This window comes from Rana temporaria, chromosome 9, assembly GCF_905171775.1.
Source record: "Rana temporaria chromosome 9, aRanTem1.1, whole genome shotgun sequence".
NCBI lineage: Eukaryota > Metazoa > Chordata > Amphibia > Anura > Ranidae > Rana > Rana temporaria.
In genome coordinates this window covers 18,319,118-18,342,487 of record NC_053497.1, presented here as the reverse complement: position 1 = coordinate 18,342,487, position 23,370 = coordinate 18,319,118, and the positions used below count along the sequence as shown (strand labels likewise).

At 46.1% G+C, this 23,370-nt stretch overlaps 1 protein-coding gene across 8 annotated transcripts in view; it reads left to right on the top strand.

The window, feature by feature from the left end:
* Nucleotides 1–23,370, top strand: part of ATP2B3 (ATPase plasma membrane Ca2+ transporting 3) — a 436,284-nt gene that overhangs the window by 254,579 nt on the left and 158,335 nt on the right. For all 8 annotated transcript variants that reach the window (XM_040322885.1, XM_040322884.1, XM_040322888.1 and 5 more), the window contains exon 4: nucleotides 11,516–11,713. In XM_040322885.1, coding sequence (XP_040178819.1) covers nucleotides 11,516–11,713 — 198 coding nt within the window. The remainder of the gene's footprint in view (nucleotides 1–11,515; nucleotides 11,714–23,370) is intronic.

The following is a 23,370-nucleotide window of genomic DNA, read 5'->3' as shown; positions in this document are numbered from 1 at the left end:
CAGAGAAGATCGCTCTCTAAAACGGTAAGTACTGCTTCGATTTAAAAAAAAAAACACCTGATTCCCCTTCACAAAATGAGCCTCAATCTAATGTTAAAAATTACGTTTTCGGGTGAACCTCCACTTTAAAATTCCCATAGTACAGGGGGGGTATACTCCTATTTTTCGACAGAAGTACAAGCATGACTTCCACAGACAGAGGCATGCCAGGACTTGTAGTTTCGCAACAGCTGGAGGGCCGCCAGTTTGAGACCCCTGCTGTAGAGTCACCGGAAGTGACGTAATTTAATGTTTTGACGAGTTGGCTCTTTTGGGAGAACACACCGGAAGTGACATCATGACGTTGCTCCTGTCCTCCAAGGGCATAGAGATGAGCGCTGGCCATTTTGCCATCACTTATCTCTATTGGAAAAAAGACTGCTGAGTGCCAAAGCTGGATGGTTCCTGGGCTCAGTGTTTGGTAATGTTTCCAGTTAGGCGGTCGGCAAGTGCATAGTAATAATAATAATATTTTAACCACTTCCTGCCAGCCGTACGACTTTGTACGGCCGCAGTGTGGATGCCAATTGCCAGGAGGCCGTCTATATACGGCCTCCAGCCACTGAGGTGCCGATGCGCGTGCCTGGAGGCCGCGATGTCCGCCAGGCACCCGCGATCGGCGGTTACACAGACAAGGATGTGGATCTGTGTGTGTAAACACACAGATCCACGTCCTGTCAGGGAGAGAGGAGACCGATCTGTGTTCCTTGTACATAGGGACACCGATCAGTCACCTCCCCCAGTCAGTCCCCTTCCCCCACACAGTTAGAAACACTATGCAGGGTACACATTTAACCCCTTCCCCTAGTGTTAACCCCTTCCCTGCCAGTCACATTTATACAGTAATTAGTGCATATTTATAGCACTGATCACAGTATAGATGTGAATGGTGCCAAAAATGTGTCAAAAGTGTCCGATGTGTCCGCCATAATGTCGCAGTCCCAATAAAAATTGCAGATCGCCGCCATTACTAGTAAAAAAAATAATAATAAAAAATAATAATAATTCTGTCCCCTATTTTGTAGGCGCTATGGGCCAGATTCACAAAAGGGATACGACGGCGTATCTGCTGATACGCCGTTGTATCTCTGTTTCTATCTATGCGACTGATTCATAGAACCATTTACGCATAGATATCCATAAGATCCGACAGGTGTAATAGTTTTACACTGTCGGATCTTAGGATGCAGTACTGCGGCCGCCGCTGGGGGGATTTTGCGTTGTAAACCAGCGTCGGGTATGCTAATTAGCAGTTAGGGCGATCCACAATTTTTTTTCCTGTCGTTAGGTCGCCGCAAGTGTTAGTTTGCCGTCCCAAAGATAGGGCACCTTTTACAAAGTGTAAACTTAGTACACCATGTAAAAGTATACCCGTCTTTCCCGCGTCGCTTTCGATTTTTTTTAAAAACAATTTTTTTTCCCGGCGCAAGTCTTTTTTACCCGTTGCGATTCACAAAACGTCGACGCGTCCTAACTTCGCGCAAGGCACGTCGGGAAATTTGCGACGGGAGCATGCGCAGTACGTCCGGTGCAGGAGCGCGCCTAATTTAAATGGGACTCGCCACATTCGATTGGGCCCGCCTTGCGCCGGACGGATTTAGGATACAGCGCCGCAAATTTCCAGGTAAGTGCTTTGTGGATCGGGCACTTAGCCAGAAAATTTGCGGCGGTGTAACCTAAATCGGTTAAGTTACGTTTGCGCCCGGGCTACGTGAATCTGGCCCTATAACTTTTGCGCAAATCAGCCGCTTATTGCGATTTTTTTTTTACCAAAAATATGTAGAATAATACGTATCGGCCTAGACTGAGGAAATTTTTTTTTTTTTTTTTAATTGGGCTATTTATTATAGCAACAAGTAAAAAATATTGAATTTCTTTTCAAAATTGTCGTTCTTTTTTTGTTTATAGAGTAAAAAATAAAAACCGCAGAGGTGATCAAATACCACCAAAAGAAAGCTCTATTTGTGGGGAAAAAAGGACGTCAATTTTGTTTGGGAGCCACGTCTCACGACCACGCAATTGTCAGTTAAAGCGACGCAGTGCCGAAAGCTGAAATTTCACCTGGGCAGGAGGGGGGTATATGTGCCCAGTAAGCAAGTGGTTAAACAATATAAAAAATAAAAAATAATTATTCGAGGTTGGTTTTAGCAGTTTGAGGATCATGTTGAAGGTAATGCTCAGTGCAATTTACCTTACAGTGCTCCCATTTATACAGCAAGAAATGTTTTCCCAGTCTGTAAAATGTCAGCGTATAAAAAGCAACCTATGCTTTTGTTTGTGACATTTCAAATGTAGGTTGTATTTTTTTCCTTTCAACGCCATTATTTCCAACAGCGTCTAAAAAAATATATTTTTCCAAAGCGGTGGAAAAAAAAAAAAACGAAGCTTAGATGAGATCGCCCTAAACAGCGCATATTTGAAACATTTGATGGAGCTATTTCTTTAATCTGTTATATAGTTAGCAGTCTGCAACCTATAATCAAATATACAGACTAATTATCAACACCATTTTATTTGTATTATTTGTCAATGCTACAGTATATTCAATGGCCCAGATTCAAAAAGCAATTGCGCCTGCGTAACCATAGTTACGCAGCGCAATTGCTTACTTGCCCCGGCGTAACGAGTTCTCCTGATTCAGAGAGCTCGTTGCGCCGACTGCAGCTTAAGATATGCGCGGCATAAGGCTCTTATGCCCTCATATCTTAGGCTGCATTCTTACGTTGGCCGCTAGGTGGTGTTCCCGTTGTGGTCAGCGTATAGTATGCAAATTGCATACTAACGCCGATTCACAACGTTACGCGAGCCCTGCGTACGCAGTTTACGTCGTTTGCGTACGTCGGGTTTCGCGTAAGGCTGCACATGCTAAAAGCAGGGGCAGCCAATGCTAGGGATACCCGTCGTTCCCGCGTCGCGAGGTTTGAAATTTACGTAGTTTGCGTAAGTGAATCGTGCATGGCGCTGGACGCTATTCACGTTCACTTTGAAGCAAATGACGTCCTTGCGACGTCATTTACCGCAATGCACGTCGGGAAAGTTTCCCGACGGAGCATGCACTCTACGCTCGGCGCGGGAACGCGCCTAATTTAAATGATTCCCGCCCCCTACGGGATCATTTACATTAGGCGCCCTTACGCAGGGCATTTTTGAGGAGCGCCCACGCAAATTACGTGGCTACTGCTTCATGAATGAAGCGTAGCGCAAATAATTTGCGTAGGCGCAGGGGAAAAAGGGTACACTGCGCCTCCGTAAGGAGCGCGCAGCTGTACCTGAATCTACCCCAATGTGATTGCCCAAAAGGTAAAGTAGACCTATACCCTTCTGCCAGGGCCGTCTTTAAGGCAGGGCAAAAGGGACAGCTGCCCTGGGCCCTGTCATTGTTGTGGGGCCCAAAGCAGCTGCCTCATACTTGCAAACTATCCCAGTTATAATTTCCTTGTCCCTTACATTTTTAGTCATGTGCTGTGTCCTGATATCTCAGTGTACAGATGACTCGCCTCCGGCCCCCTTGTTTACATGTAAATAACTGTCATTCATATGTAAATAACGGGAGCATTCATATGTAAATAGCAGCGTTTCATCTGTAAATAGCTGAGGCTGGCGGCATTCATATGTAAATAAAGGCGGCATTTATATGTATTTAATGCTTCTCTGCAGTGAAGAGATAATGTGCTGTAACCTCTAGCAACCAGTGAGCAGTATTACAGTAATCTCTAGCAACCAATCAACAAGAAAAAATCATGTGCTCTAGCAACTAATCAATGAGCCGTAATGTGTGATGTAACCTCTAGCAACCAGTCAGTAAGTGGTAATGATATGCTGTAACCTCTGGCAACCAATCACAATCACTGCCTGATCTGATACAGTTGATTGTAAGTCTAGCTGATATTTATTGTATGTCTCAGAGCAGGTGGAGAGCAAAATTGCACGGGGGGGGGGCCCAAGAATTTTTTTGCCCAGGGTCCAATCAACATTAAAGACGGCCCTGCCTCCTGCAAGGTGTTTGAACTAGCCCCAGATTTATTTATTTTTTTTCCCATAAAGATTTTTAGTAGGCAGGTGAAAAAATCAGGACTATTCTATTCCAAGTGCTGCTTTAAAGCGGTTCTCCACCCTAAAGTGGAGTCCCGCTGATCGGAACCCTCCCCCCCTCCGGTGTCACATTTGACACCTTTCAGGGGGGGAGGGGGGTGCAGATACCTGTCTACAGACAGGTATTTGCACCCACTTCCGGCCACACGCTACGGGCAAAGGACGGGTTTTTTCCTTCCTTCCCGTCCGTCCCCCGTTGTATGCTGGGAACACTCGGCTCCCAGCACACAGCGGGAGCCAATCGGCGGGCGCAGCGCGACTCGCGCATGCGCCGTAGGGAACCGGGCAGTGAAGCCGGAGCGCTTCACTTCCTGGTTCCCTCACCGAGGATGGAGGGGGGAGCAGCAGGGTGACGAGCGATCGGCTCGTCATCTGCTGCGATCGGCGCTGGACTCCAGGACAGGTAAGTGTCCTTATATTAAAAGTCAGCAGCTGCAGTATTTGTAGCTGCTGGCTTTTAATATATTTTTCCCGTGGCACATCCGCTTTAACCATTTCAGGTCCAGAAGGTTTTACCCCCCCCCCTCCCCCTTCCTGACCAGACCTTTTTTTTTGCAATACAGCACTGCGTTATTTTAACTGACAATTGATGCGGTCGTGCGATGCTGTACACAAATAAAATGTATGTATTTTTCCCCCCACAAATAGAGCTTTCTTTTGGTGGTATTTGGTCACCTCTGCGGATTTTATTGTTTGCCCTATAAACAAAAAAATACAGCCAATTTAGAAAAAATATATATTTTTAACTTTTTGGTATAATAAATATCCCCCCAGAAAATATATATAAAAAAAAAATTCTTCCTCAGTTTAGGCCCTTATATACAAAAAATTGCACGAAGGGTATATTGATTGGTTGGCGCAAAAGTTGTAAGGGCCAGATTCAGGTAGGGAGCGCTTAACTCTGTGCAGGCGTAGCGTATCCTATTTACGCTACGCCTCCGCAACTTTGACAGGCAAGTGCATTATTCACAAAGCACTTGCTCCGTAAGTTGCGGCGGCGTAGCGTAAATTGGCCGGCGTAAGCCCGCCTAATTCAAATGTGTAAGATGTGGGCGTATTTTATGTAAAATCATCGTGACCCCACGTAAATGACGCTTTTTACGAACGGCGCATGCGCCGTCCGTGAAAGTATCCCAGTGCGCATGCTCCAAATTAACCCGCAAAAAAGCCAATGCTTTCGACGTGAACGCACAGCCCTATTCGCGAACGACTTACGCAAACGACGTAATCGACGGAAAATTCGACGCTGGCCCGACGTCCATACTTAACATTGGCTGCGCCTCATATAGCAGGGGTAACTTTACGCCAGAAAAAGCCTTACGTAAATGGCGTATCTGTACTGCGACGGTCAGGCGTACGTTCGTGAATAGGCGTATTTAGCTGATTTACATATTCTAGGCGTAAATCCGGCGCGGATTCGGACTTACGACGGCGTATCTACTGATACGCCCGTCGTAAGTCTTTCTGAATCCGGGCCATAGCGTCTTAAAAATAGAGGATAGATTTGTGGAATTGTTATTATAATTTATATATATATAATATATAATTTTATAATGGCAGAGATTTGCGTTTTTTATTGGGACTGCGACATTGCGGCGGACAGATCAGACACTTTTGCCCATAGTTCTACTTTAAGGTTTTTCACTGTCAATCTCTTGGTGTCTCAGGAAAACTTGTCAGAGGTGCAATATGGAATGATTCCCCCAAGGGATTTTTTTTAGCAGCAAAGAATTAAATCAAAAAAGTAGTGATTTTGGAAAATCTTTTTATTTCACAAAATATATTTTAAACCATTCATGAATTTGAATTCTAAGCTCTGGTTACAGACTTAAAAAAAAAATGTTCCATCATACATAGCGAAAGTCACACAGTGGAGCAAATTGAACATTACATTACAGAATTGCCATCCACATGAATACCCTACTGCGTTTCGACCCATATAGTCGTGGTCTTCTTCAGGGGGATTTTTGTTCGCTCCAAAGATGGAGTTAGGGAACTGTATCCTATAACCCAGGGGTCTTCAAACTACGGCCCTCCAGTTGTTCAGAAACTACAATTCCTATCATGCCTAGTCATGTCTGTGAATGTCAGAGTTTTACAAGGCCTCATGGGATGTGTAGTTCTACAACAGCTTTTTTTTGTGTAAGACGTCCGGGAATACGAAAGTACGTTACGCACGTCGCCGTTCAAAAAACACGTCGGGGCGCCGTAATTTTGCGCAAAGCACGGCGGGAAATCTCCAAACGGAGTATGTGCAGAACGTTCAGCGCGGGAACGCGCCTAATTTAGATGGTACACACCCCATTTGAATTAGGCGGGCTTGCGCCGGACAGATTTACGTTGCGCCGCCGCAAGTTTACAGGCAAGTGCTTTGTGAATCAGGCTTGCGGCAGCGTAACGTTGAGGGGATACGTTACGCCGCCGTAATTATTCCTGAATCTGGCCCTTAGATTGCACACGGGTGGACATCATTTCACTAATTATGTGACTTCTGAAGGTAATTGGTTGCACCAGAGCTTTTTAAGGGCTTCATAACAAAGGGGGTGAATACATACGCACATGCCAATTATCAGGTTTTTTTTTCTGAAAAATTGTTTTATGCATATATGGGCCAGATTCACGTAGGGCAGTGGCGGCGTAACGTATCGCAATTTTTCATCGCAAGTGCCTGATTCACCAAGCACTTGCGATGAAAACCTACGCCGGCGGCCTCTGGCGCAAGGCGGGCCAATTTAAATGGGCGTGTGCCATTTAAATTAGGCGCGCTCCCGTGCCGGACCTACCGCACATGCTCCGTTTCCGAACTCCTGCCGTGCATTGAGCGCCGTGACGTCATTTTTTCGAACGGCGACGCGCGTAGTGTAATTCCGTATTCCCGGACGGCTTACGCAAACGACGTTATTTTTTAAATTTCGATGCGGGAATGACGGCCATACTTTATACAGCAATACGATTGCTGTGTAAAGTTAAGGCACCAAAAAAAACGACTAACTTTGCGACGGGAAACTAGACTAGCGGCGGCGTAGCGAACGCGAAAAACCGCCGGGAATCGCCGTAACTCCTAATTTGCATACCCAACACTGATTTACGACGCAAACTCCCCCCAGCGGCGGCCGCGGTACTGCATCTTAAGATCCGACAGTGTAAAACAATTACACCTGTCGGATCTTATGGCTATCTATGCGTAACTGATTCTATGAATCAGTCGCATAGATAGAAACAGAGATACGACGGAGTATCTCCACTGTGAATCTGGCCCTAAGTTTCTAATTTTACTTCACCAACTTAGACTATTGTGTTCTGATCCATCACATATCATTCAGATAATAATAAAAAAAAAAAAAACATTGAACTAAAGGCTGTAATGTAACAAAATAGGTAAAAAGCCAAGGGGGGGGGGGGGTGAATACTTTTGTAAGGCACTGTACACACAATAGTCTAGTGTGGCTGTACAGCGAGTCCGACTAGCACAGATCAGACTGGGGTTCTCGGTCACCCTGTGCCCCTAATGGTAATTTACACATAGGAGGGGTGGGGGAGCTGGATAAGGAGGTTTCAGTGCTCTTCAAGGTAAGCTGGGCTCCACAAGCCCCCCACCCAAAGGGACTCCCGTCACACCACTACTATTCCTTTATATTGGTTTTTAAAATTGACAAAAATGCAGCAATTTAGAAATTGGATGAAAGGTTTAACACTTTTTGAAAGATAAAAAGTGCATTTTATATACAACTATATAAATCAGACCAAAATGAGGGTCAAATAAGGAGGAAAGAGGGACAGAGGGACTGATCCATCACATAGAATTCAGATTAAAAAAACATTGAACTAAAGGCTGTAATGTAACAAAATAGGTAAAACGCCAAGGGGGGGTGAATACTTTTGCAAGGCACTGTATTTTACTGTAATATACCACGACAGGATGCATCTGACAACAGTGTGCTCTCTTGTATGCATACGGCAATGGTCACATGACCATTAATATAGATTCTTCACAGATATAGCTCGTGCTAAATGACTAGACAGACATCTGCCATCTTCCCAAAGACATCTTGTCCTTGTCTCTTATCTGCTGCTCAGCATATTGTGCCTGTGCTCAGACCAAGCCACCATATTGCTGTGGAGACCAGTCACCACCCAGCAGGGAAATCTCCTAATTGTGTGCGTCAGTGCGTTACGGGCGAGAACAACAACAATGCTACGCTAAAGACCGAAACAGCAACTCAGACTTGGTGTTCTAACAGATAGTGGCTGTCCTATGGTCTCTGTGTTCTCAGGCAGTGTCTTCCCTGGGTGGCGTGTGACTGTAACTTACTGCATGCTGTGTCACTGCAAATACTGTTTGCATGTTCTTTCATTCTGACACATGTGCAGTGCCTGTGCTCGTTATTTGGATGTACACAATAGGCCAGATTCAGATACATTTACGTTGCTCCACGGCAGCGTAACGTATCCCATTTACGTTACACCGCCGCAGGTTTACAGCGTAAGTGCCTGATTCACAAAGCTCTTACCTGTAAACTTGCGCGGTGTAACGTAATTCCGCTCGGCGCAAGCCCGCGTAATTCAAATGGGGCGGGCACCATTTAAATTAGGCGCGTTCCCGCGCCGAATGTACTGCGCATGCTCCGTCGGGAAAATTACCCGACGTGCATTGCGCTAAATGACGTCGCACGGATGTCATTTGTTTAGACGTTAACGTAAATGGCATCCAGCGCCATTCGCGGACGACTTACGCAAACGACGTGATTTTTAAATTTTTACGCGGGAACGACGGCCATACTTAACATTGCTTAGAACACCTAGGAGGTAGCCCTAATTTTACGACGCGTATCTCGACGGAAACAACGTCAATTTAGATCGACGGGCATCGCGGACGTTCGTGAATCGCCGTAACTAGTCATTTGCATATTCTACGCCGATCGCAATGGCCTCGCCACCTAGCGGCCCGCCTAGAATTGCATCCTAGGATCCGACGGAGTAAGTCAATTACACCTGTCGGATCTTAGGGCTATCTATGCGTAACTGATTCTATGAATCAGCCTCATAGTTAGGACGGGCGGATCACAGAGATACGACGGTGTATCAGGAGATACGCCGTCATATCTCTTTTGTGAATCTGGCCCAATATTGTCAAAAGTATTGGGACACCTGCCTTTACAGATCCATGAATTTTAACCACTTCGAGACCAAGCCTATTTCTGACAAATTAAAATCAGTATTTTTTGCTCGAAAACTACTTAGAACCCCAAAACATATATATATATACACAGGGAAGGACAGACCATTCGGGAACTGTCCGAGGGCCCTATGCCACTAGGGGGCCCCATCAGGGTTGCCAGCCTCAGTTAAACCAGGGACAGTATGTAAAAATCTGTGTTTTAAAAAAAAAACAAGATTATAGCTGCCCCGCCTCTCCTTTCAATGTGTGTGTGTGTATATTGTGTGTCTGTGTATGTATACTGTATGTGTGTGTGTATACTGTATGGCCCCATAATCTCCTATTGCCCGGGGGCCCCATAATCTCCTATTGCCCGGGGGCCCCATAATCTCCTATTGCCCGTGGGCCCCATAATCTCCTATTGCCCGGGGGCCTCATGAGTTGTCAGTCCACCTCTGTATATATATATACAGTAAATGTATTCACTATTGAGAAGAGGAGATTAAGGGGGGAAATGATCAACAAGTACAAATATATAAGAGGTCCATACAGTAAACTTGGTGTTGAGTTATTCACTTTACAGTCAACACTGAGGACAAGGGGGCACTCTTTACATCTGGAGGAAAAGAGATTTCATCTCCAAATACGGAAAGGTTTCTTCAAAGTAAGAGCTGTGAAAATGTGGAATAGACTCCCTCCAGAGGTGGTTCTGGCCAGCTCAGTAGATTGCTTAAAGAAAGGTCTGGATTCTTTCCTACATGTACATAATATAACTAACAGTACTAAGAGTACTAAGATTTGTATGTAAAGTTGATTCAGGGTAAATCCGATTGCCTCTCGGGGGATCAGGAAGGAATTTTTCCCCCTGCTGTAGCAAATTGGATCATGCTCTGTTGGGGTTTTTTGCCTTCCTCTGGATCAACTGTGGGTATGGAGTTGGGTGTATGGGATTGTACTGTGTTTTTTATTTTGTTTGTTTATTTTTTTGTGGTTGAACTGGATGAACTTGTGTCTTTTTTTCAACCTGACTAACTATGTAACTATGTAACATTGGTGATCAGTGGGAAGAATGTTCCTTACATTGGTGATCAGTGGGAAGAATGTTCCTTACATTGGTGATCAGTGGGAAGAATCGTTCTTACATTGGTGATCAGTGAGAAGAATGTCCCTTACATTGGTGATCAGTGGGAAGAATGTTCCTTACATTGGTGATCAGTGGGAAGAATATTCCTTACATTGGTCATCAGTGGGAAGAATGCTCCTTACATTGGTGATCAGTGGGAAGAATGTCCCTTACATTGGTGGTCAGTGGGAAGAATGCTCCTTACATTGGTGGTCAGTGGGAAGAATGTTCCTTACATTGGTGATCAGTGAGAAGAATGTTCCTTACATTGGTGATCAGTGGGAAGAATGTCCCTTACATTGGTGATCAGTGGGAAGAATGTCCCTTACATTGGTGATCAGTAGGAAGAATGATCCTTACATTGGTGATCAGAGGGAAGAATGTTCCTTACATTGGTGATCAGTGGGAAGAATGTTCCTTACATTGGTGATCAGTGGGAAGAATGTTCCTTACATTGGTGATCAGTGGGAAGAATGTTCCTTACATTGGTGATCAGTGGGAAGAATGCTCCTTACATTGGTGATCAGTGGGAAGAATGTCCCTTACATTGGTGATCAGTGGGAAGAATGTCCCTTACATTGGTGATCAGTGGGAAGAATGTTCCTTACATTGGTGATCAGTGGGAAGAATGTCCCTTACATTGGTGATCAGTGGGAAGAATGTTCCTTACATTGGTGATCAGTGAGAAGAATGTTCCTTACATTGGTGATCAGTGGGAAGAATGTTCCTTACATTGGTGATCAGTGGGAAGAATGTTCCTTACATTGGTGGTCAGTGGGAAGAATGTTCCTTACATTGGTCATCAGTGGGAAGAATGTTCCTTACATTGGTAATCAGTGGGAAGAATGTTCCTTACATTGGTGGTCAGTAGGAAGAATGTTCCTTACATTGGTGATCAGTAGGAAGAATGTTCCTTACATTGGTGATCAGTGAGAAGAACTCTTGGGTGTAGAGAGGTTGCTGTAATTTGTTGGCATAGACAATGGTTAGGCAATTTCTTTGTTTTGCACAGTATTTTAATATCTTGTTTTTTTTTATAGCATCCATTAATTTGAAGTGATGTAATAATTTATAACACTTGGCTTTTTTGTTCCTATTTGCAGGTTTGTCGGATAATGCAGCAGACTTTGAGAAGAGAAGGCAAATATACGGTGTGAACTTCATACCTCCCAAAAAACCCAAAACCTTCCTGCAGTTAGTCTGGGAAGCCCTTCAGGACGTGACTCTCATCATTTTAGAAATTGCTGCCATCGTCTCTCTGGGCCTTTCATTCTATGCACCGCCGGGAGAACAAAGTGAAAGTACGTACTCCTTCCTTTCCAATCTGCTAGAGCTGTGTTTTCTCACATGGTGTTCTTGTTGATGATCCACAAGTGTGTTCCTTACCTGTAATTCCTATGCAATTTCTTGTAGCATCCAGAATGCAGCCATTGGTGGCAGTGGGTGGTGGACGGATAAAATGTTTGCTTCTGAAATTACCATGTTACCCTAATGCCGCGTACACTCGATCGGAACTTCCGACAACAAATATTCGATGGGAAATTCCGACCGTGTGTAGGCTCCATCGGACATTTGCTGTCTGAACTTCCGACTACAAAAATTTGAGAGCTGGTTCTCAAATTTTCTGACAACAAGTTTTGTTGTTGGGAAATTCCGAGCACGTGTACACAATTCCGACGCACAAAATTCCACGCATGCTCGGAATCAAGCAGAAGAGCTGCACTGCCTATTGAACTTCATTTTTCTTGGCTCGTCGTACGTCTTGTACGTCTTGACGTTCGGAATTTCCGACACCATTTGTGTGACTGTGTGTATGCAAGGCAAGTTTGAGCCAACATCCGTCGGAAAAAAAATCCACGTTTTTGTCGTCGGAATGTCCGATCGTTTGTACGCGGCATGAGAGTTTTACTTTGTTATCTGAATGATACCCTGGCTGCAGATATAAAGCCTCGTATTGAAAGAATGTGAGACTCATGGATGCAATATCACGCGCTAGATAACTGAAACCTGGGTCTCCATTTACAATAATTGGCCAACTCATTTTATGATCATAAGTAGGTCTTCTAAGATGAGTGAGAGGCTCGCCAGTAAAAAGCCTGTCCTACTTACAGTTTACCCCTTCGCGCCTAATGCCGCGTACGCACGATCGGAAATTCCGACAGCAAAAGTCCGATGTGAGCTTTTGAATGGAAATTCCGACCGTGTGTAGGCTCCATCGGACTTTTGTGTGATCGTGTGTATGCAAGCCAAGCTTGAGCAGAATTGGGGTTTTTTTCCGACGGAAAATCCGATCGTGTGTACGGGGCATTGGGGTAAAACTGGGGCTGTTACTGATCAAAATTTTTGTGTTCGATTAATCGTTTTTTTTTTAAATCGATTAATCGACTAATTTCGATTAATTATAACGCACATACAGATCCAACTACTTTTAGCTGATCTCCTTGCAGGCTGATTCCCAGTGCAGCTACCAACCACTGGAAAAATGGATAGCGGGATACAAAAAACACACAAAGGCAGCGTTTGATGGGAATAGCATTAAAACTTTTATAGTCTTCAAGTAGGTAACAAAATAAATATTGCACTGGAGATAAAATCGATGTAGCTACATACACTGTAAAAATAGTGCGAGTAATACCAAATGGTACCAAAAGCAGTCATAAAAACATGTAGCTAAGTATGATACTGGTATAAAAATGTGCACAACGATGCCACTGCTGAATCCAGATGAGGAGAAGTTAACATCAGTCCGTCAGCATGTAGATGTCCCGTGAAGGGAAATATCATAACTCCCAGTGGATGGCTGTAGAATCCCAGGTTGATAGAGGGAACTACAGCCCTTGCGTGTGGCAGGTAGTAAGGTCCCACCGGCATGCCGATATGAAGGCACAGCAAAGGAGCCCTTCAGATGGACACGGCAAGCCCCGCCGGTGTCCGTGATGTCACCGGATCTCCGACGGAACTCCCTGAAGCCAGCAGAGAGGCGAGTACCAATCAAAATAATTTTGATCGATCAAAAAAATTAAAGATTAATCGATTAATTAAAAGTTAATTTCCACAGCCCTAAGTAAAACCAATGTTAATGCTTAAGCACAATTTTGCAGCTTTGACATGTGTTATAGATATGTGCACTGCAGAAAAATTCTTTCATTTTCGTTTCATTTGTTTCTTAGGGCTAGATTCAGATAGCCCGCTGTAAGTTTGTGCGGGCGTAGCGTATCTCAGATCCGCTACGCCACCAAAATTTAGTGAGGCTGGGGCTGGATTCACAAAGAACCTGCGCCCTAAGTCACGGCGGCGTAGCGTAAATCTGCCGGCGTAAGCTTACGCCGAATTCAAATTCTGAAGAGGTGGGCGTGTTTTATGTAAATAAAACATGACCCCATGTAAATGACGTCTCTAACGAACGGCGCATGCGCCGTCCGTGAACGTATCCCAGTGCGCATGCTCATAATCACGTCGCAAATAGTCAATGCTTTCAACGTGAACGTAATTTACGCAAAGCCCTATTCGCGAACGACTTACGCAAACGACGTAAACGACGCAAAATTCGACGCTGTCCCGACGTCCATACTTAACATTAGATACTCCTCATATAGCAGGAGTAACCTTACGCCGGAAAAAGCCTTACGTAAACGACGTAAAAAAATCCGCCGGGCACACGTACGTTTCTGAATCGACGTATCTAGCTCATTTGCATATTCTACGCCAAAATCAAGGGAAGCGCCACCTAGCACCAGCGTAAATATGCACCCTAAGATACGACGGCGTAAGAGACTTACGTCGGTCGTATCTTAGCAAAATTCCAGCGTACCTTGCTTTCCGAATACAGAAAAAAGATACGCCGGCGCATCCAAGAAGTTACACGGCGTATCAACAGATACGCCAACGTAATTTCTTACTGAATCTAGCCCTTAGTTTTTATCGTAATTTCGAAAAATTCTAAAAATCTAAAAATTCGGAAATCGTAACATTTGGAAATTGGAAAATTTAAAAAAATTTGGAAATTTGAAAATTCGGAAATTTGAAAATTTGGAAATTTGAAAATTCGGAAATTTGAAAATCTGAAAATTCCAAAATCCGAAAATTGGAAAGAACAAAAATCCCAAAATTCTAAATAATAACTTACTAATAATAACTATTAAATTATAGGTATTGTATTTTCCTTTCAAATTTGTCTGTTAGTGAACTTTTTTTTGAAGTTAGTAATTCGTAACTTCAGATAAATTCGTATGCGTTACGCATACGAATTTATCTGAAGTTACGAATTATCCAAAGAACAACCCAAAATAAATTCTTCTACTCCTTACAATGCCAGCGATACAACATAAGTGTATATTAGGTGTTGGGTTTGGGCGGGGCAGCAAACAGCCGGCGGCCAGTCTGGTCGCTTCTCCTCCCGGCCAATCCAGTCTTAAGATGCTCTTTCTATCCCGATTGGCCGAGAGAAGAAGCAGGACGACAATAGCGAATGGTAATTTGCTAATGTCACAAGTGGTTGGGCTCGTGGCACCGTGCTCTGCGCCTCAAGCCCAAACCTTTTGGAAACCAATTAGAGCCTCAGGCTGGAGATTGGGCCTATCCCGGGCACATCTGGCTGCTAGGCTGTCTGAGGGCCTATCCAGAAGCAGGGGAGCAGCACAGGATAGGGATTTCGGCTTGCAGTCCAACTATAATTGACCAAACTACTGGCCAGAGAACCTGGTAGGCCTTGTACACACGACCGAACATGTCTGCTGAAACTGGTCCGCGGACCAGTTTCCACGGACATGTCCGACTGTGTGTAGGGCCTACCGGACAGTTTTCCGGCCTAGCGGACAGGTTTCCAGCGGACAAAAGTTTCTTAGCTAGTACGTCTAACCAGCGGACCGAAATCCCCCGCATGCGTCGAAGTGATTCGTCGCATGCGTGGAAGCATTGAACTTCCTGGTTCGCGCACGTCACCGCCACGTCGCCGCCACGTCACTGCGTTTTCTGTCCGCAGGGAATTTGGTCTGATGGTGTGTACACACATCAGACCAAAACCTCCCAGCAGACATGTCCGATGAAAACGGTCCGCGGACCGTTTTCATCAGACATGTCTGGTCGTGTGTACAAGGCCTAAGGCCTCGTACAGACGGGCAAACGTACGATGAAAACGGTCCGCCGGACCGTTTTCAGCGTACATGTCTGCCCGGAGATTTCTGTATGATGGCTGTACACACCATCATACAGAAATCCGCGCGTACTCGATACGCGGCGACTTGCGCGGCCCTGGCAGTTCAATGCTTCCACGCATGCGTCGAAGTCATTCGACGCATGCGAGGGATGGCGGCCGCTCGGACATGTACGGTAGGTCTGTACAGACGACCGAACATGTCCGACGGACAGGATTCCAGCGGGCATGTTTCTAAAGAAATATTTGCCCGCTCGAAAAAGGCCCGGCGGGCAAATGTACGCTGGAATTCTGTCCGCTCGGCTGTACAGACGACCGAACATGTCTGCTGAAACTGGTCCGCGGACCAGTTTCAGCAGACATGTTCGGTCGTCTGTACGGGGCCTTAGAGTTAGAGGAGAAGCTGTCGCCACTAAGGGGCCATCCACCTTATTACCAGGGACCACTGTGAGTAGCTGAAGCAAGTACCGGAGAAGTATTCTCATCAACCGGGGACAGTGAAGAATCTAAAAAACTTTAGTGGGAATCAAGCGAGGGACCCAGCCAGTGGAGGTGACGCTTGCAGGGCAGCCTTGTGTGTCAAGCCAGGGACCGAGCAGACTAGTGGGGTGAAGCTTGAGATTTATCTTGAGTGCCAAGCTAGGGACTGGCAGAGGGGCGTGGGTGACGCTTGACGAAGATACTACAGTGAAGATTGGAGGAGCTCAAGGGATTCAGAGGTAGAGAATCGTCTAGTCTAGTGAGAAAGACTGGGCGCTCAGTGGGCTGAAGAACTACAAGAAGTGATTGTACGTGGCATAACAGTTCCTTCACTTCCACTACACACGATCTGATTTTCCGACAAGCAAAATCGGATGTAAGCTTTTGGTCGGAAATTCCGACCGTGTGTATGCTCCATCTGACTTTTCCTGTCGGAATTTCCGCCAACAAAAATTTGAGAGCTGGTTCGCTTGTGGCAATTCCGACGCACAAAATTCCAACACATGCTCAGAAACAATTTGACGCATGCTCGGAAGCATTGAACTTAATTTTATCGGCTCGTCGTAGTGTTGTACGTCACCGTGTTCTTGACGGTCGAAAGTTCAGAGAACTTTTGTGTGACCGTGTGTATGCAAGCCAAGCTTGAGCGGAATCCCGTCAGAAAAAACATCCAAGGTTTTTCCGACGGAAAATCCGATCGTGTATACGCGGCATTACACTTTGCATTATGGCAACAGTCTTTAACAGTTCCTAGGAGACAGCATTTTTTTTTAAGTGTATTTTGTGCGTGTACTCGAGAGAGGAGCCGGACTGCAGGAGTTGGGAGTAGGCAGGCCTCCCCCAGAAGCAATCTGCCACCTTTCTCCATGCCCCGGGTGGCAATGGCGGGTGTGTGAGGGGGTCCTCCCACACAGCCCGCCCTACCTGCTCCGCTTTGAAGCCCAACGGGGCAGAGGGACTCCCTATAAGGGAGTGAGAGGATTTGCCCGCTCAACCAGCCCCATTAGTCCTTTGCCTCTCTTTTTTAGAAACCGTGTGGTCAAAGTGCGTGCATGTTAACCCAATTTCGAGTGCGTGTAAGGGTTTTTGTGGGAGGGGGGTGGGCGTACTAAGTGCAGGCTTACCTCGCATAGCACACCCACCGGGGGCCGGGCTGAGACCACCAAACTCAATTCACATGTAGCCGAGACCGGGATCCGAACCCCTAGCTGCAAAGGTGAATGGCTTATCAGCGCAGTGCCAATCGCGTTGAGCCACCGCAGCTCCCTCTGAGACAGCATTTCTTAACCACTTCAGCCCCGGACCATTTCGCTGGCCAAAGACCACAGCATTGTTTGCGATTCGGCTCTGCATCTCTTTAACTGGCAATTGCGCGGTCGTGCGACTTGCCTCCCAAACAAAATGTATGTCCTTTTTTTCCCCACAAATGGAGCTTTCTTTTGGTGGTATTTGATCACCTCTGCGGTTTTTATTTTTTGCGCTATAAACAAAAAAAAAAGAGCGACAATTTTGAAAAAAAAAAACAATATTTTTTACTTTTTGCTATAATAAATATCCCCCAAAAATATATAAAAAAACATTTTTTTTCCTCAGTTTAGGCCGATACGTATTCTTCTACATATTTTTGGTAAAAAGAATTATCGCAATAAGCGTTTATGGATTGGTTTGCGCAAAAAAGTTGCAACTACCAAATGGTGTCCTGGCCCTGACCCTCTCTCCCAAAGTTTTATTAAGAGAAATAAAAATCTCTTTTGCATTCAAGAAGTGTCTGGCGACTTTAACTACTTTGCACCCACTATTCCTCACAACCCACCATATAGAGAAGGATGTCAGCTATCTCTGGCCCTGGAGGTTCTCATTACATCGAAGGATGCCTGGGATCTCGCTACACAAGAGAATCAACAGCCGCTAAAAGCTAGCCACACGCTCTACTGTCCACAGCTACTTCTGAAGTGAAGGTGACCTGGCCGGCCATGGTGGTAGTCTTAGCTTGATGGCCCTTTTAAAGAGAGCCGAATTCAGGCTGCAAAATTCACAGTTAAATGAGGTTAAGCAGATTTCTTCTGTTCTAAATCAATTCTTCTTTAAATTTTTCATGCTTTCAGGATTCAAGCTGCTCTCATCATTTTAAGTATTTATGCCTGTTCTTGAAGTATGTACCATGGTTCCCTTCTAAAGAACATCCTGTATTATCTTCTAACATGATCCCTCCAGGAGGCTTTGTGTGATTGGATCATCGCTGGTTTATGTAATGCTGTCCTATCACCCATGGGCTCTGTCCACCACTGACTGGACTTTTCATATCCATAGGAACAGCGTGTAAAACAGAGGACCAAAAAAAATCACATCAGTATGCAAAACTGCTCGCTGATGTGATGTTTGTAGCACTACCCCCGAAGGAGCTGCTGGCTTGGTTTGGGCTTTGGACATTACCTCTAAGTTTATTGTCTAGGGAAGAAAGTCTGTAAGAACTGCAATGTCCTTCAACTGTTTGATTTTTGTTGCTTAACTGCTTGCGGACCAGCCGCCGATCCAGGGGTCTGTAAGACAATTTGAGTAGTGGATCCCTCGTTAACAAATTCACCAGGCCTATCCCGAGACATCAGCCTGCGTTGCTCAGTCTCCTCCAGGGCAGGTCCTCCCCTTGTCTCCTTCGTTTAGCACCTTCTTCCCTTTGGACAGACAGCTTGGGATCCCCTTCCGAATCATCAGCATAGCTGGGCCTACTGAACGGCGATGCAGCCTCGGACCAATGTGGTCCCGGGGCTGGAATCACACACCAGGAGGGCCATGAGGCGTCTGCCCTTAAGTATCCCCTCCCAGCATGCACAGTGGGGCACCACTCCCACTGGGCTACTGCCGAGAAGGGTCACTCAACACACCATGGTTTGCCCGAGTTCCAACTAGGGTGACCACATTTCCAAACTGCCATTCAGGGACACACCCCTTCTCTCACCTCCCCCCAAAAAAGATGAGGGGGGTGAGGGGAAATGTAGTCTTGGGGTTGATGAGGAATTTGGCGGCAGGTTATTTGTCAGGTGAATGTGCCACTTGCCACCAGATGGCAGTGCCGCTTGCCACTCATAGCCTGCCACCAGATGCAGTGCTGCTCTAATTCCCTCTGCATGAGCCACGTGCGTAGAAGGAAAGGAGTGGAGTCACTATCTGGAGAGTGAAGATCACACCAGTCCCTGCTGCTTGCCGCTGGGTGCTGGAGAAGGAGGAGGTACTGAGGTGGGTGGGGACAGCAGTGCTGCACTGGGCCCAGGCCTCGCTCCCGGTCTCACTGTCTGAGAGTAAATTGTCACTGGTTGTCAAAGGCAGCGCTGGCCCTAGCAACCCGTTCCGGAAATGTAGTTATTAGTAGGGGGTGGCTGTGTCCTCTATTTCATTCCGGGACATTGTATTGTCCCGGAATGAAGGTGCCTGGGACCCGGGACAGTCATGTCAATTGCGGGACAGTCCCGGGCAATCAGGGACACGTGGGCACCCTAGTTCCAACTGAAGTGGTAACGCCACCTACAGGCAACAGGGGAAAATCTCTACCGAGCACAACCATAGCCAGAACAGAGGCTAATTTACATAGAATTAGTAAAGTCTGAGCCCAACTATTGGCTCAGACACCTCTAAATTTACAATAGCGCCCGAATCATTGGGAGACCAGCGCTACATGTTCTTGTCCAAATAATTTTATAGGATTTTTTTAAATTAAATATATTGGTTATTACTATATGATAGTGGTTTCCCAATTCCTGGTCTTCAGAGGCAGTGGTGGTATAGCCAGGGCCCTACAAATGCCTCCTGGGAAGGCTACATCACCAGTGCCTGCAAGGGAAATCTAAGATATTTTTTTATTTTGATTTTTTTGTACAGATTCTAACCATTTTGGAATACCTAAAAAAAGAACAGACTGAACAAGGAATTTAAAGATTATAAAATACTCAAACCTTAATCCGCTATTGATATAAACAATACAACGGGTATATTTGATGGACGAATGTCACAAGCATTCGTCCAGACTGCATGAATTTTCTCCACTTCTGATTGTCAGCTCCGTCTAGTGACCAAAATGTGGTATATTTTTTTCTGAAACACACTCTGCAACAAGTAGCTTGGGTGGCACTGTGCAGATGGTGGATAGGGTAGCACTGTGCTACAGGGGAATGGGGTGCACTGTGCTACAGGTAGCTGAGGTGGCACTGTGTTGTGGGTGACACTGTGCTCCAGGTGGCTTAGATGGCACTGTGATGTAGGTGGTTGGGGTGGCATTGTGTTGTGGAAGGCACTGTGTTGCAGGTGGCCTAGGTGGCACTGTGTTGCAGGTGGTTGGGGTGGTACTTTTTATGGGTGGCACTGTGTTCCAGGTGGCTTAGGTGGCACTGTGCTGCAGGTGGCTGGGATGGTACTGTGTTGTGGGTGGCACTGTGTTGCAGATGGCCTAGGTGGCACTGTGTTGCAGGTGGTTGGGGTGGTACTTTTTATGGGTGGCACTGTGCTCCAGGTGGCTTAGATGGCACTTTGATGTAGGTGGCTGGGGTGGCACTGTGTTGTGGGTGGCACTGTGTTGCAGATGGCCTAGGTGGCACTGTGTTGCAGGTGGTTGGGGTGGTACTTCTTTGTGGGTGGCACTGTGTTCCGGGTGGCACTGTGTTCCGGGGTGGCACTGTGTTGCAGGTGGCTGGGGTGGCACTGTGCTCCTGGTGACTTAGGTGGCACTGTGATGTAAGTGGCTGGGGTGGCACTGTGTTGTGGGTGACACTGTGCTCCAGGTGGCTTAGATCGCACTGTGATGTAGGTGGCTGGGGTGGCACTGTGTTGTGGGTGGCACTGTGTTGCAGATAAAACGTGCATTTTATATACAAGTGTTTCCCAGTGCTAAACCTTTCATCCAATTTCTAAATTGCTGCATTTATACATTCCATAATCCAATATAAAGGAATAGTAGTGATGAGTTAAACCCACAAGTGTTTTTCTTTATCTTTTTTCTTTATATAATTCTCCTTTCAGGGGTCGTGGCAGGGGTGTGTTCTATGCCTACATACTTTTGCTAATTGGTGTCCCTCGTTCCCATCTAAAAAAGTTGGGAGGTGTGCACTAGGGTGCAGGTGAATAGGGTATCACTGTGCTGCAGGTGGCTGGCATGGCATTGTGTTTCAGGGTGGCACTGTTTGCTGGTGGCTGGGATGGTTCTGTGCTACAGGTGGATGGGATGGCACTGTTCTGCAATTGGCTCGGATGGCACTGTGCTGCAAGGGATGGGGGTGGCGCTGTGTTGCAAGTTGCTTGGGTGGCACTCTGCTTCTAGTAGCTTGGGTGGCACTGTACTGATGATGGATATGGTGGAACTGTGCTGCAGGTAGCTGGCATGGCACTGTGCTACAGGGGGTGAGGTGGCACTGTGTTGCAAGTTGCTTGGGTGGTCCCAAGACCCACTACAATTAAAAAGGCAAACAAAGATTTGCAGTCCAAGGATCCCGGCTATGGAACGCTCTACCCGCGGACATCCACTTGGAAGAAAACCATCTGGCCTTCAGGAAGAAGCTTAAGACCCATCTCTTCTGAAGACACAGGCGGACACTGGCTGCAAAAGCGCCTTGAGACGATTTAGTTTGCGTTTGTAGGGCTATACAAAGTTACTCATTCATTCACTCTGCCACTTGTAGCTTGGGGGGCAGTGTACTGATGGTGGATAGGGTGGCACTGTGCTGCAGGTGGCAGACAGGGGTGGCACTGTGTTGCAGGTAGTCTGCGTAGCACTGTGATTCAGGTGGTCAGGTTGGCGTTGTGTATCAGGCGGCTGGGGTGGAACTGTGCTCCAGTGATAAGAAAGAAACGCTTAATAGCCCTCCTTGATCACTTTAACTGAACAGCCAACCACTGGCTAAAAAAAAAAAATGCCACCAAGCCCATTGCTACAGTTGCAGCCATCAGCTTGATTTAACCAAGTGAAGTCCAAGACGTTTCAAAACAGCTTTAGGATGGTAAGTGGTTAATTTAAGGCATGGCTTAATTAGCTGTGTACATGTCAAGTACTCTTAAGCAAAGTGCACCTTCATCGGGGTCATTGGATGCCGGTGATTGAGTACGTTTGTATATTTGCAGATGCCCTTTAACTAAATGACAAGAAACATTGTGTTTTGCTGAGCTTGCAGTTAGCACAACTCAACTCAGATCTCTCCCGCAACAGCGTGTGGTGTAAATTACTTTTGTTCTTGACCTACAAACCCAAATCCTGTCTTCATATGACATTAATAAAACACACGTGTAGGTGTATATCGGGGCCTACAGTGAAGAATTACAGCAAGGGGGGTTGGAAACCTGATTTCAATGCTCAAGCTCACACTCCATGGCCAAGAATGCATTGCCATGCAGCGGGCTATCACTCTTGGGTCACAGTTGAAGAGGGTCCCAATCCTCTGGTTATAGGTCAGGTTGGGTGTTGCGCCAAATACCCAGCCCAACTAACAACGGGGTCTTGGGGTACAAGACAAATAGAAGACCTGTCACAACCACAAACCTGACCGACCCTACTTCTGCCCACCATCACAGGTCCCCTGACCAAGCCAGACTTTGAGGAACCAGGAAGAAGTAACTGCAGCTATAGGCTAAAAAGAGACCCACTCCACTTCTGTCTTGAACTTATGCAACACTCAATTCAAGAGTCCATATAGGCATGGGGCCAGATTCAGATAGAGATACGACGGCGTATCTCCGGATACGCCGTCGTATCTCTGAGTTCCGTCCGTCGTATCTATGCGACTGATTCATAGGATCAGTTACGCATAGATCTCCCTAAGATCCGCCAGGTGTAAGTGACTTACACCGTCGGATCTTAGGCTGCAATCTGACGCTGGCCGATAGGTGGCGCTTCCGTTTGTATACGCAAGGAATTTGCAAATGTGGAATTACGCCAAATCAGAAACGAACAACCACCCGGCGTTTTTTTTTTACGTAGTTCGGCTTTTTCCGGTGTATAGTTACCCCTGCTATATGAGGGGTAGCTAATGTTAAGTATGGCCATCGTTCCCGCGCCTAGTTCAGAATTTTTTACGTCGTTTGCATAAGTCGTTCGCGAATACTGATGGACGTAATTTACGTTCACGTCGAAACCAATGACGTCATAGCGACGTCATTTGGAGCAATGCACGCTGGGAAATTTAGCGGACGGCGCATGCGCAGTTCGTTCTGCGTGGGGACGCGCCTGATTTTAATTTTACACGCCCCCTAGCCGCGGAATTTAAATTCCGCCGGGGGATTTACGATATGCCGCAGCAACTTTACAGGGAAGTGCTTTCTGAATTAAGCACTTGCCTCAAAAACTTGCGG